The following is a 15,129-nucleotide window of genomic DNA, read 5'->3' on the forward strand; positions in this document are numbered from 1 at the left end:
TGAGTAAATTTTGAAGTTAGGTGAAATTTTGAACTAATACTTTAAATTCAGTTGTGTAAGACCGGTGTTACATTTGGTTTCATGGGGGAGAGCATACATGAATATTTATGGGATTCCGGGAAATGTAAATATTAAGCTCAGATTATGGCCTTGATTAGCTTTTGATAACTATTTGTTTGTGGAGTACAATAATGTGTTGGTGTGAAATTTAGTTTTTATTTTTGTTAAAAAAAATATTAGCTGGAATTCTAAAAACAAATATGTAAGGTCTATAGCTATTTGCGCTCACAATCCAGGAAAATATAGTGCATGGAGGATATTGTTAGTCATATATAATATTCCAGAAGTTTAAGTACCATATAGACAAGATAAAAGATAGCAAGTTCGTTAAAAAAAATACAAGACCTAAAATGTAATATAATACCACTTAATATCACTCGTAAATTATTTCAGAAGAATTTAGTTATTTATTTAATAAATAGCACTAAATGTATTTAAAATGTCACATTTATGTTTCTTAAATAATAGGTGTTTGTGTTTTTTGACTTATATTCATTTAAGTCTTTTTAAAATGATCACTGCATAATATTTTCCACACTTCATTAAGCAACACAATCTTTTTCAACTGTATTAAAAATAAAAGTTGCTTAAGTAAATCGGCATATAAAAAGGATTTCTGAAGGCAATATGGCTTTATATGGCTCTTACTGAAGTAATCAAACTCTGCCATCACAGAAAAAAGGGTAAATGGCTGTTAGGTATTTCCTCTTTATTGTAGATGTAGGATACCAAATGTAATTCCTTTTTTATGTCTTAAAACAACACATACATGCTTGTGTGTGGTCATATCACATTAACTTTAACCTATTTGGCTTATATATTTACCAAACGGACAAGAATTTAAAACAACCTGCACTGTAAAAAAAAAAAGCAAGGTTCCACACAATTCATTCATGTTGTCCCTGCACAAATCTATAAAGTTGACATTTAAGTGAATTAAACATAAAACATTTTAGATGTCCCAAAAAAATCTAAAGAATTGTGTTATTTCAGCTCATTTAAAGTATGTAGTTTGAACAAGCACAAAAGTCTTTTTGAGTGTCCATATATTTGTTTATTTCATATTTTATGTCAGATATGTATAGACACCAATTGCAACAAACCATTTAAGTTTAAAAACTAATCCAAATGAGTACTGTGAACCTAATCCATTTGAGTAAAAGAAGCAATTTGAGCAAAATAAAACTTGAGCTCAAACCAATTGAGTACTGTAAAACCCAATATGTTAAGTCAACTCAAACAATTTGAGGAAACCGATTGCAACTAACCATTTTAAAAAGTAAAAAAAAACTATTCTACTGTATATGTGAACTTTTCAAAATGCTTCTTTTACTCAAATCCCAACGAAGTAATTAGGGTAAAAAACAACAAATACATAGTCTAGAGTCATGCATGTTAAAATCTCTAAAATGCTAAGTGAACGCACTAAATTGTATAATAATTTGAATGATTAAAAATTGGTAGTGGTGGAAAGCATCACAAATCTCACGATATGGATCACATTATTACTATTATTATTTTTTTTTGTCATGGATCGGACCCTTTTTCGGATCATCCATAAAGGGGAGGAGATTAATTTAATTTGCTTTTAATTTGATTTATTACAAAAACAGTACTGCAAGAAACTTTTGGTTTTAACTAACAGAACATATAATAAATGATTATGTTAAATTTATACATTTAGCATTATAATTTTTACAGCCCATATTTATTTTTAAGTCTCATTTTCAATAAATGATTCAGTTATTCACTCATAAAAACTAATGATTTATTGAATTATTCAGTAGCATATTTTTGATGGCTGGTTGTCACCACCTATTGGTTAAATAATGTAATTGCATACGCCAGTGATTTTAATCTTTACCATAAACATCAGCGGTTTTATCTAAACTATAAACATTTATCCCAGTTTTTCTGTGTTACTTGACTGTTTGTAACTTCATAAGTAACTCAAAAGACTAAAGACTCAATCTATTTCTTGATTTTTACGTTTACCAAACACATATTTGAATGCAGCGATTCGAAGGGTTAATAAACATATGCAAATCACCATCATTTATAATTTATGTTGCGTGGTTGTTGAGATCCTGAGCTTTTAATGATTAATCGTGCAGTTTACACTGAATGCATTAATGCAGATTAAAAAAGTAGGGACAGAAAACACTTTAATAACCTAAGAAACACACCACATTCCGAACAACCACAAATAATTCCCTCATCATATTTTACAGGTAAGCCTAAGTGCTTTTATGCATCTGATTTGAATCACGCAAGAGGCGATCTCGCTCTGATCGGTGCAAATTTAGGATTAATCTACAAGTGGAAAAAAAAAAATGGGTCATATGTGTTCAGATCAGCGGTGATCTGTTACACCTCTACAAATTGGTAAAACCTTGTGGTTTGATATGTCTTATATCTCATAAGTGTATTTGAACATGTTGTCAAATTAATATTTAGATATACCTGACAATAGTTTTTGGAATCTGACATATTTTATTGGATGAACTGTGTAAATTATGGCAAAAAAGCTCATTTATTGACATAATTTTTGTCATTAAGTTAATCAGACAACATCGTGAATGTACATTTGAGAAAATAATAGATTTTATACTACAGTCAGAAAAAAAATTGATAGTTGGTAATATTATGATTTTAAATGTGAACACAAGGCCTGTTGACAAACTAAATGGTACTAAAAATTATAGGCAATGCATTATAGACATAACATAGGTATAAAAAAGTTTCAGCACAGGATTTACATTATACAGTATGTTAAGGTGTGTCAGCTAAAAGTCAGGCTATGTTATCCCTTATAAAGAGTTTTATGGCAGGTGAGGCGGTGTGACAAACCACTCCCACTAAGTAAAGGTGATAAGACTGTATGCAGAGTATATTTTACTTTCAAATATGACCAGATAGTTTCCATATTAACCTCAAATGGAGCTTGAATATACAGTATAGGCTGAGCATACTGTAGGCCTGACTGGTTATTTGGAGGTTTGGACAAGCTTATGCTTCATATCAATGAGTAGTATAATAAAAGGCCTACATTTTGTATCTTATCTGCTTCTATCATGTTATTCATAAGTGCCCCATGTACCATCCCTGTACTGTTTTTTTTTCCCCCCAGCATATAGCACCATTGCTCCACTGCCCGAATAATTAGTTATTTAATATAGGCAAAAGTGTACAATACCAGTTGCTACAGGCATTTTTCCTATACAGATTTCAAAAGAACTGTTCAATGTTAAGTTTAAAGTCCCCAAGAAATCAAAACTAACCACATGATTTTGTTAGCTCACATTGCTAGTTTTGTGGTGAACAATTCTTCTGTCATTAAGAAAATTTTTACCCTTTTAATCTTTACTTGAAATCTAAAACTGCACTTAGTTTTCAGTTAATTTATCAGATTACGTGATTTTGAGGTAATGGGCGTGGCTAACTGTCAGTTTTGACAACAAACAGAAATGGTGAGGAGGAGTCTGTTAGGTTGTAATAAATCTTCTAAAACCCCTTTCCCAATCTTTCTGAATGAAATGCCTACACTCTCAGAAATAAAGGTGTGCGAGCTGTCACTGGGATGGTACCTTTTCAAAAGATACAAATTATAAAAGGTCCATTTTAATACCTCAAGGGTACATACCTAAAAAGTACAAAAGTGTGTCTCTTAATTTTGTTATTAATATATTAATATATACTTTGAAGTAGCAATATGGACCCGGTAGGATGTGTACCTTGTGAAAAGGTACCACCCCAATGACAGTTTGCGTACCTTTATTTCTGAGAGTGTACCTTGTTATGTGCTTTCAGCCCGCAGTAGAAAAAGTAAGCCAGGCCTTCTGTTTGCTCATTTAAAATTCTGTTTCTCTATGAATTGTGTCGAATTACAAAAAGAATAACTATCGCAGCTTCCGGTTCATGGGAACTTTAAAACAAGCTAATTAAATTAGTACTCTACAATTTTCACAGTTCAGATCATGAAAACATGGACAGGATTGCTAAATTCTTTTTTTCCCAGACTCTATCCTGCAATTCTGTTTATGTTCTGTTTATACTTTGTGAACTGAACTGTGGAAATTGTAGAATGTGTCATATTTTTGATAAATAAATCAAAAGTTTACATCTAATCAATTAGTAACTGAAAGTGAAACCATTGAAAATGTCAATTGCCGCTTCTCCAGTGAAGGAGTGGTTTTTATTTATTACACACACACTCGAGCATGTGTGGCAGAAATACATGAATGTATACATGAAATACTTTATTATATTAGAGTTGTTAGCATTAGGTAACTGATGATGTTTACAGCAGCATGTAATTGAGAAATAAAGGATTGTTTTTGTGCAGTTCTTTGCACAACACAACAAAATCGCACTAAATGACTGAACTAAACTACAATTTCATATGAGCCTTTAATTTCTAGATCACAAGGCTATAACATTAATTCAACATGATAATTCATTCAATCCCAAGTGAATGATAAAAACAATGTTGATGGTGGGCTGTCATTGAATTAATTTCTGTTTTCACAATAAAATGATGATGTTTGAATAATGAAGCTTTCTTCGGCATTGTAGATAGTGTACTACAGTTTTTCAGACATTTAGACTTTTTGGCTTCTATTTAAGCATCTGCGAACCTATCAAAATGTACGCAAATTGTTGCAAACAGTTTATATAAGCTGAATTTAAACAAATTAATTTGAATAATATACTATATTTGTTTTGTTTGTTTAAATTCATTCCATAAAAATTGTTTATAACCAGTTACCTTAAAGAAATTATAAATCCAATGAATCCTTTTTTAGTAAACCGAAGAGCTTACGATATATATGTCAGTTTTAGAGGGTTAGTAAGATATCACAAAAATTTTATTATGTTAAGAAATGGATGGGAGTTTCACTTCCTGGTCATGACAGGGGTTTTATATAGCACTAGAGTAGACCTTCAGCTGTCGTGACTTTTGTTTATGTAATCTGATTCCATGGTTTGTACCACATGGGAACTCTTTAGGCAGACAAACTGACTGCTAGTTAATGTTTGGCGCAAAACTGAGGGCTTGGATCTTATTTTTAAGGAGCTTAGACACTATTAGTGTTTATGTATAGATGCATTTCAAATGTAAGGGTGAGAAGTCCAAGTCCTGTCTGAAAAGTTAAACGTGCTGTTTTTTCACCTCCCTGTCCACATCTTAAGTCAAGTGTTAAACAGCAGAAGGTGTCAGTTTTGATTATTAAATGTATCTCAGAAAATGCTTCAGAAAGTCAGTATCTGACCACATACATGCAACTCATTGTTACTTTAGTTTGATTTAAATGGGACATTATCAAAGCTTTTTATAAAAAAAGTTAAAGTCAAAATTATTAGCCCTCCTGTGTTTTTTATTCTTTTTCAAATCTTGCCAATTTCAAGTATTGTTTAACAGACCAAGAAAATTTTCACAGTATTTTTTTTTTCTTCTGGAGAAAGTCTTACTTCTTTTAGTTACTCTGGAAAAAAGTTTTAAAAATAATGTTGCCCAATGGACTTCAATTGGCTCCAGAACAAACCAATGCTATCCAACAACTTGCCTAATTATCTGAACTTGCCTAGTTAATGTAATAATCTAGTCAAGCCTTAAACTGCAAAATAACTAGAAAATATAATTTATTTTCCCCATGACAAAGACAAAACAAATTAGTTATATCAAATACAACTGTTATGTTTAAAATGTGTTAAAAAAATGGTCTCTCCCTTGGAAAATATTTGAAAAGAATTTGAATTTAAATGGAGTGCTAATATTTCTGACTTCAATTGTATTTTTGTAATGCTCAGCACAGTTAACAGCTGTTAATGCAAGTGATTAAATTACATTTTTAGATGTACTGTACATCAGCCTGGGTTAGGGATCATCATTCAAGTAACACAGAGCAGATGTGGTAAAGAATATAATAATTGGGCCTGATGGGTCATGTAAGTTCTATGGGAGTCCTTCAGGGATGGCTTTTTTTTGTAGGCAAATGCAGAAGTTATCCACACCCTGGTTCTCTTGATAGAAACTAAACACAATTTTACATTATCTTTTATGATATTGCAGAAATTAAGTTTTATAAATAACCAAAGTTTATGATTTGTACATGTTTGTTTAAAAATCATCACAAATTAACAATCTTAGGATTTTTGAAAGATTTTAGAACTTGTAGGAATCTAAAGTAAAATGTTAAAGTTGGGCTCAGAAAGGGCACTAGCTAGCTACGAATAGCTCCGCTAGCGTAACTGCATTTTTTAGTAGCTTAACAGTAGCTCAGCGACTTGTAAAACAATGTAGCTACTAGCTACTTTTCTCTGCAAATAGTGTTGCACCTTGACAATTGCTACACCATTTTAGTGCTGCACAATCTTTTCCCCATCGATATCACAAGGTGCACATTTACAATAGTCACAACGCAGGATCTGCAATTTCGAATCAGGATTATAGTCGAGTAGGAGCCACAGTTATAAGACGCATGATTGTGGAGTAATTGCAAAGTTAAACCATAAAATTAGGGAAAAAATTATAATTTGCATGTGTTTTTTTTACTTTAAGAAAGATCAATAGTATTTATGTCCAGTGTATTTATGTTCAGTATGTTATTTTACATTTAATTATTCTGTTTAGGTGCATGGATGCTGCCAGACTCCCAAAAGACCATAAAGAATTTATTTCATTTGTAACTTTGCTTTACTGCATTTATCTATGTTTGTGATTGGTTTGTTATATTTTATGCAGATAAAGATTTCATGCTCTGCTGAAATCATCCTAATCAATCTAAAATTATGAATTCTTTCCAAAAGGAGCTACTCATTTCATTTGTTAATAATACTCTATATTGCCATTATGCCATATGTTGAAGCAGTATGCTATGGTGAAGCAGTGAAGCGTCTTAAGTTCACATACAAAAGTAGAGTATTACAGCCATCTTTTGGTAAAATGCACATCTCATGGTTTTACATTCAATTATTATTTTATTATTATTTTATAATTATACATTTTATTTTGTAAATCATATTTTTCAAGTAACATCAATTTAAATTTATACATTCTAACAGTTAACATTCATCATAAAGTTAGATCTTTGTGTGAGGCTTTAATATAATTTCTTACCAAAACCTATTCATGCCCTGTTTTTAAGAAAATGCAATTGCTATAACAATTGCAATGTTGCACTAGTGCTGTTTTGCACTTTGACTCTTAACAGTCTGTTTGAGAAGTTTGAAAAGTGTGTAATTAAATGCTAACATTCAAGTTGACATTCAGTTTTAGTAATTTACTTGTATAACTTGCTACTTTTTGCTATTATTTATGTAGCTAACTATCTTTTTTAAAAGGTAGTTTGGTATTAGCTTGCAGCTTATTAAGCTACATTTAAAAATAGCTGAACCAACAGTGGTTAGGTTATAAACAAACTACCATCATAGTCACCATCATAAGCTTTCAACAACTCTTCATTTTCATTTCCAAAATTTCAAGTCGGTAGTGTTTAGAATAGTTTGTAAGTGTAAAAGTGGACAAGTAGACACATTTTTTTTTCTTTCTCTAGTACCATTAGCCAATTGCTTGTTCAAGAAATTTATTTTATATTGTTGGTTAAAACATTAAAAACCTTATTTCAGGCATTTAACTAAAAACTTTTTACTTATTTTATTGAAATAATCTGTTACAAGACTTTATCGCTATGAAATAACCAGATTTTAAAATAATATTAAAATGTGTTACATCTATGTGTTCGACTTAGACCTCTTCCAACTACTCACCCTTGTGGTTTTAAGCACTTGACACATGTATGCATGTATTCGACAGGAAGTGAGCTAGACTGATCCAGGTGTGAAAAATGTCAAAGATCAGTGCCTTAAATGCACACTAAAATCTCAGTACACAGCTCTGGAGCAGTGTTGTAAAGTAACAAATTACAAATACTCAAACTACTGTTATTGAGTAGTTTTTTTTTAGAAATTGTAATTTATTAAATATTTTTTTAAATATTTATATTTAACATTTTTGTGTGGCAGATCATTTTAAGAATGTATATGCAAACTCAATCATTGGCTTTGGAATGATGGAACATACATCATCAATCTAATTTTTTTATAATAATTTTTTCAATTTCAGGCACAACAATGAGCTATCCAGGCTATCCTCCTCAGTCCGGCTATCCTCCTCAGGGTGGTGGATACCCACCACAACCAGGTGCTTACCCTCCTGCAGCAGGAGGTTACCCACCTCAACCTGGGATGTACCCTCCACAGGCAGGCGGATACCCTCCTCAGCCTGGTGCTTATCCACCACAGCCAGGTGCTTTTCCAGGACAGCCAGGGCAATATCCTTCTGTTCCCTCAGGTGAGCCGCTGTAAAATAAGGAAACTGCACTTATCTGAGTGTTAGCTGGGTAGATGATTTCCATTTGTGTACACTGCCTTATATCAAACTTGTTTGTATTTGAAATGAGGTTTTATGGACGTTCAAGTCATAAAGTCAATGGACAAACTAACTTTGCTTAGTGCCGCTGGTGATGAATAGTTATGTTGACATGGTAATGTGGAATTCTTAGGTGGAGCCAGTGGGAACAAAAAGTGATGGAGTGACTAAATGTGCAGTTAGTTAGAAAAGCCAACTAACTTCTAGCATTTTCTTGCACTGACTGACATTCCTTTGGAGGCTCATCTTTTGAGAGGCCTAGTCATTGTGTGGGTTTTTGTGCCAGAGGTCACATGGATTACGTTATTGAATGAGCGCATATGAATGTTCTTTTGGAAGGAGTCCATTAGCTTGTTGGCTAGTGTCACACATTTTCCATAACCTGGTTGCTTTATCCATTTTGCCATACCAAAATATGCTTTGTTTGTTGTGTGTATACATGCTAGCACTTTTGACCTTGCTTTGTTTTGTTTACCAGTGTTGCTTTAGTCATAAAAATGTTCAAAGCTCTTAGGATTTGGTCACAATGATTTTATGTCTGATTTAGTTTTCAGATCTGATCTTTAGTACTGTCAGTTTGAAAGTGATGAAGGCTGATCTGTTCTGACCGGGTAACCAACATCCGTTGGATCTACATCAATACAAAATCTGACAGTAGATGTCAGTTTAAGAATTTTGCCTCAGTTTCTGTCTATTATCATGATCTCGCTGAAGTGCTGAACTCATGAAGCACAAGACAACATATACGCTAGAGGTGTTGTAAATGCTCATGTTGTAAAGCAGTGGTGTCCAATGCTGCTTCTGGAATTTAGCCGCAAATAACTCTCCTGTAAGTTCCTAGCAATCCTAAAGACATTGGTTTAGTTAGGTGTGTGTGCGTATGCACATGCGCGTGTGCTGTGTGTGTCTGTGTCTGTCTATGCGTGTGTGTGTTTGAAAACAAAAGCAGAATAGACAATGTTGCAATAATGAATAATTGTAAACAAATGCTCTTTGATGCTCTATTTAGCATTGGTGGTAACATAGGTGATATTTCCTTACTACCAGGGGCCTTGATAGACCCCATTTACTGGAGTGTAAAACCGGCAGTGCCCCAGTAATTGCTTTGCGATACTATTTACTTTATTTGCAAGTTCATTTATTAAAAGTGTTATTCCCACAAAATATATTTATATATATATATATATATATATATATATATATATATATATATATATATATATATATATATATATATATATATATATATATATATTCCTTTAAATAAAGAATATTTAAAGAATAAAATATATTATTTTGAATTTTTTTTTTTTTTTTTTGAGGGGGAGCTGTACCCCAGTAGAGTGTTATGTCTAGCAGCACCTCTGCTTACTACAATAGTAACTTCTCACTAAAAATTACCATCAAAGCAGTGTAAATCCTGCTCAGAAACATAAATTTACACACAAATTGACCCCCAAGCCGATCTTTAAGATGCCATATTATTTTTTTGTTGTCAGACATGGTACAGGATTGGGGATGTCAAAGAATACATAGTTTTTACATTTATGCATCTGTGCTGCTTTCGAAATTCGATCAGAAGAAGACACCCATCTAGACAACAGAAATTTATAGGACATAGGAGTTATAGGTTTTATAGGAATTATTTCTTGATTTGCAATGCAACCATATTGTCCCAACCCTACTTCCTCCCTTGGAATTCTACCTCTGGTGGCATCATTTTAGAGCTTGCGAATAGTCTATGCTTCTGAGATGTAACAGAACTTGGATAAAGGAATTTCTTAATTACAAATTAGTTCATAAAATGGATCATAACACCAGCAGATGTCAGGTTCAGACAACACAATATCAGCCTGTTTTAGGCTTGATTAACTAGACGTAGAGTGTTGTGGTGACTTACATACAACCATGGGAATCAGGCCATACATATTTATATTTTATGTAACCTGTCATAGTTGTCATCAACCAGTCTGTCATCTAGGATACTTCAGAACATAATGATAAAATGACCAGCATATTAAAGCTTTATTGTCATTCATGACAGGTTTAATCATGTGACGCTGACCAGAGCAGAGCATCAGTTCCAAGGCAATTGTTTTAAAAGCCTTTACATGAGACCCATGATTTGGGATCATGTTAATTTGCATATTCTGATGCTATCAAAGCATCAACAACCCCAAACGGTTGATAAAATGACCGTATTTGAGTCTATATTTGCATATGCGATGCAATCAACAGTGTCATTGGAAATTTAACAATTTAAGCGAATTAAATTAAAAAAAATGTAACAATAAAAGCAATGTAAATTCAAGGTAAAACAATGTGGTCAATATGTAGTTTTCTCTTATTTTTGCTTCTGTAAACACTTGTTGGGATTATGGAAGTGGTTGTATCAGTGATTCGCTAGGTGATTTGTACAACAAGTGCCACCTTCTCGTGGAGAAGGTACAAGAAGGAGGTGTTTTTAAAATGTACAACAAAGCGAAGTGATGCATTTGGGATTGGCAAAAATGTAGACGTGCCCTCAAGTATATTTATCATGTGAAATGTTTAACAAACATACCCAGAGCAGCGTATTTAAAAAATGGTCTGAAAAGTGTATTTCCAATGAGCCTGGATTGGATGCAGTGGTATTTAGAATAATTTATTTAAACATCAGACATTATGTTTATTTACCAAGGAAATAGTAATGGTGTTTTGACATGTTTGTAAACACTCATTTCATTATTTTCCAGGAAAAAATCTGCCTCAAGAGAACAATCTGTGCATGCTATGCATACTTAAAGAGCCTTTATTATGGGTTTAGAAAATCATGTGTGCAACACAGCTCTAAATAAATGAAAACCTCCAGCTGAGGTTTAAATGTGAAAGTGCACCTTGTTTTAAAAAAAAATATATATATATATATATATATATATATAGATTAGACTCAAGAGTTATTTAAATGATTTGTCATTCATCTGGATCTTTTGCCTGTTTTTATTGACGTCAACAAACAATACCACAATACCAAACAATACCAAATATGAAGTGCCGGATCCAGTAAAACTTGAATGCGCCTTTCACTTCAAACACTAGCAAAGTGCGGGTGTGTGTGGGATTGATCATGACTGAAGATGAGTGAACATTGAGTGAACGTTCTGGTGATTAATGCAATAATCTACCCTGCAACAGGGGATTTGTCAGCCATTTGTTAAAGGAAGGATCAGAAAAGACTTTTAATGTATGGGACCTTTTCAGGGCTTGACAGGAATTTTATCAGTACACAGTTCATGGATCAGTTTCTTTCTCTTTTTCCCAAGTGTAAGTGCAGTTTAAAATAGTTGCCACCTCTTTTTCTCTACCACAAATTATGTATTTAATTGTGTTTTGTTACTTGTAATCGCTCCACGCTGGTCAACTATTTATATTCACATATCGCATCTAAAGCCACTTTGAAAATGCGGCATGTGCTGCTTTCTTTACGGATTTAACTGTGTTTGTGAGCTTGCTATCCTTGCCGTTTGTCATTATTATGGACACTGTTAGCTGTTCCTACACACATGCAGCAATCAAGTTTCAAAATAGTTCATCTTTTGCCACTGTGTGTATTAATACTGAATGTGTGTCTTTGTTTTTACTTATGATTAGGAATAGAGCAATATGCAGTGTTTAACTGCATTGATTTATGCACTCCTGCACTGGGTTCACACACATACTCTGCACATTGACTACGTTTACTTGGACACCAATAATTCCAATAATATTTTTTTTTATTTATAATTTTTTTTGATTAATCAGATTAAGGTCATAATCGAACTAAAGAAAAAGCCAATTAAGACGTTTGGAGTATGCCGATTTTTTTTTTTTGTTGCATTGTTAAAGTGCATTACAGACATATAAACACCTTAATCGAACTATTACCGTCATGTAGGGCTTTTCGCCACATTTTGCGACAGGATAGTCCACACACACACACACACACACACCCACACACACACACACACACACACACACACACACACACACACACACACACACACACACACGGCTGTCTGACACTCTTATGTGCAGAACACAGTGCAGTGCAGACCACAGATGCCTGCCTCGTGAAATGCAGAGCTTTTTTTTCTTCCATTTAGCATGCGGTATGAACTTCCATTAAAACAACTCTTCCAGCAGTTTATAGTTGCATCCAATATCTCGTTTGTCACGGGGGGCATGCCCGAATGAAAGTAAAAGCCGCAGTTAAAGTTGACAAAATAAAAAATTAAACGCCCAAAATTACATGAAACTTCGGAGGAAATGCAGATAGCGCGGTGACACAATGAGGTTAATCTAAGTATGTGCTATAACATGTAAAACACAATCATAACAGAAAAGCAACTAATGTAAATGTCAAAAGCAACTAATGTAAATGCCTTAATCTTATTAATAAAAATAATAATTAATTAAATAATTTGATTACTGATGTCCATGTAAACGTAGTCAATGTTAATGAGCCATGGGGGGCGTTTCTCTCTGTCTCGCGCTGAATGCAGTCGACCTATCGCAACAGTCTAGGTCATCGGACCAATCAGCGCAGATTTGCACCGTGTTAAGGAGGAGTTTGGGAACAAATGAATCATTGAACAAACCATATGGGAGTCGTTGGGATAATTAGTTAAAAAAAATGCATATTATAAGACTATAAAAGTGTTGTTGTTTTTTTACCTTGCATGCATATCAGCCTGTTGTTAAGACCCCCAAAACCAAAATATGATCTTTTTAATGCATAATATGGGCTCTTTAAGAAATCCTGCTTTGCATTCAATGTTGTTTATAATCTTGTTTAAGGTTGTAAAGTCGGTAGTTCCATCTTCTCAATAACATGAATATCACTAGAGACAGCAAGCAATTATTGTTCATAAAACAACATGAAATTCTCATTCTCAAAAAATAATATTAATCAAAAAGTGACTGAAGTTTGTAATTTAAACCAAGCATGAAGTAAAATGGTATAAACTAACAAAATAATGTTTAAAATACTTTAATTAAAATTTAGTGTGTAACACAACCAAGCAATTTCAATGTCATCTAATCAAATATAAGTAAATCTAAGTAAAAATTTATAAAATCAAAGTAAAAACTTAATAATAAAGAGTATTGAAAACCAGGCATTTGTTTTATTACCATAAGAAAACCTGCTGCTCCAATTTTAGCAGTGTTTCTGTATTGTCAAATTACATAAAAACAGGCTCAGAACAGACAGGATTTTTTTTTACAGTTACAAGACAATGCAGGGCCTTCAGGGCACTGCACAGAAAAAAAGATCAAAAGTTGATGTCTAGATTATTATTAACCTGACGTATGATACACAGTGTATCTTGATTTTCTAAATGAAAAAGAAATGATGCTCACGGTCTATATTTTTTCTGTAATTTGACACGTGAGAAAGGGTAGTCAATGAGCAAGACGCTCTGCAGTAATTGCGTGAATTGTGAAAAATAGGGCAGAGCTATTATAGATGCAATGTAGGCAATGGGTTGGAGAAAAGACATTGAAAAGTAAGAATAATCTGAGATATCGACTGAAAAGAAAAGTAATTTCACAGGCAGAGCAAGTGATTATATTTTTCACTTTAGAATGACATCCACTATTGAATCATGTACTACCAGGAACTTCTTTTAATAGAGTAAGCTGTGTCATTTTTGAGTCCATGTTAACTGCGAAGTGCACTTAAATTGTTATGTCAAAATTTGTGGGAGCTTTTATCTTTATTTTGTTTTGTTTTTTGTTTGGCTGTAGGAGGTTGGGGTGCCCCCATTGGCCTGGATAATTTGCCAAATCCTGGATTTAATGCATCAAATATCCAAGGAATGGTAAGTTGGGCAATGAAATGACTGTGTATGATGCATAATCAAAAATGACATTGGTCTCCATTCCAAACAAATGCAGGTAATTTGATTCCAGTGAGCATGAAAAGCACAGCCTTGGCTAAAATCAAATCGGATGCTTCCTTTATCAGCCTTTTACAAACCTGAGCTCTTGTGACCATGACATTGATGTCTTGCAATTTATCTGTCATCAGAATTTGCTTTGACCCCCAACAACTTTAATCCTATTCAATTTAATGATGAATAAGTTGATATACAGTTTGATCTGTAATCAAACTTAGACATCAGTGGAAACGTGAACAAGTGTGGACTAAACTTTTATAGCAAAGATTCACCCAAAAAACATCAATATTGTGTGTAGTAGGGGTTTTAATGATGTGAGAAAATATCTCAGAAAATATTACACTATTATGGTATGTATAAAACCAAAAAATTATAAATTTTTGAGCTTACAGAGTCCTTTGTTATTACAAATCATTTTAATGAAGGTTATTAAGTCTCCCTTTATATAAAAAAATTATAAATAAATAAATTAAGATATGCTTCACATAAAACAGCATATAACCGTTTAGCAGACAAAAAGGATGTAATATAATTTAAATGTGGCAACCAGTGGCATTTCTTTAGAATTTAAATGTTGTAACGAGCCCTATAAATTGTTTTGTCTCTTTTCTTTTTCATTCATTTTTATTTTAAAATCATTTATTTTCTTCATAAATTCTGCATTTTCATGAATTCTTAAATGTATTATCAAAATCAAAAGGTTATTAAATCAATTTGTAA

The 15,129-nt window shown here is 32.9% G+C and overlaps 1 protein-coding gene across 6 annotated transcripts in view; it reads left to right on the forward strand.

The window, feature by feature from the left end:
• anxa11a (annexin A11a) overlaps positions 1 to 15,129 on the forward strand; it is a 46,704-nt gene that overhangs the window by 758 nt on the left and 30,817 nt on the right. For all 6 annotated transcript variants that reach the window (XR_015504981.1, XR_015504980.1, NM_181765.2 and 3 more), the window contains exons 2-3: positions 8,186 to 8,413; positions 14,258 to 14,331. Coding sequence is in view for 4 of the 6 variants with exons in the window: in NM_181765.2 (NP_861430.2) it covers positions 8,194 to 8,413; positions 14,258 to 14,331 (294 nt within the window). In the remaining 2 variants the exon portion in view is untranslated. The remainder of the gene's footprint in view (positions 1 to 8,185; positions 8,414 to 14,257; positions 14,332 to 15,129) is intronic.

The sequence above is a fragment of the Danio rerio genome, chromosome 13 (genome assembly GCF_052040795.2).
Source record: "Danio rerio strain M-AB ecotype USA chromosome 13, GRCz13ab, whole genome shotgun sequence".
In the NCBI taxonomy this organism is placed as follows: domain Eukaryota; kingdom Metazoa; phylum Chordata; class Actinopteri; order Cypriniformes; family Danionidae; genus Danio; species Danio rerio.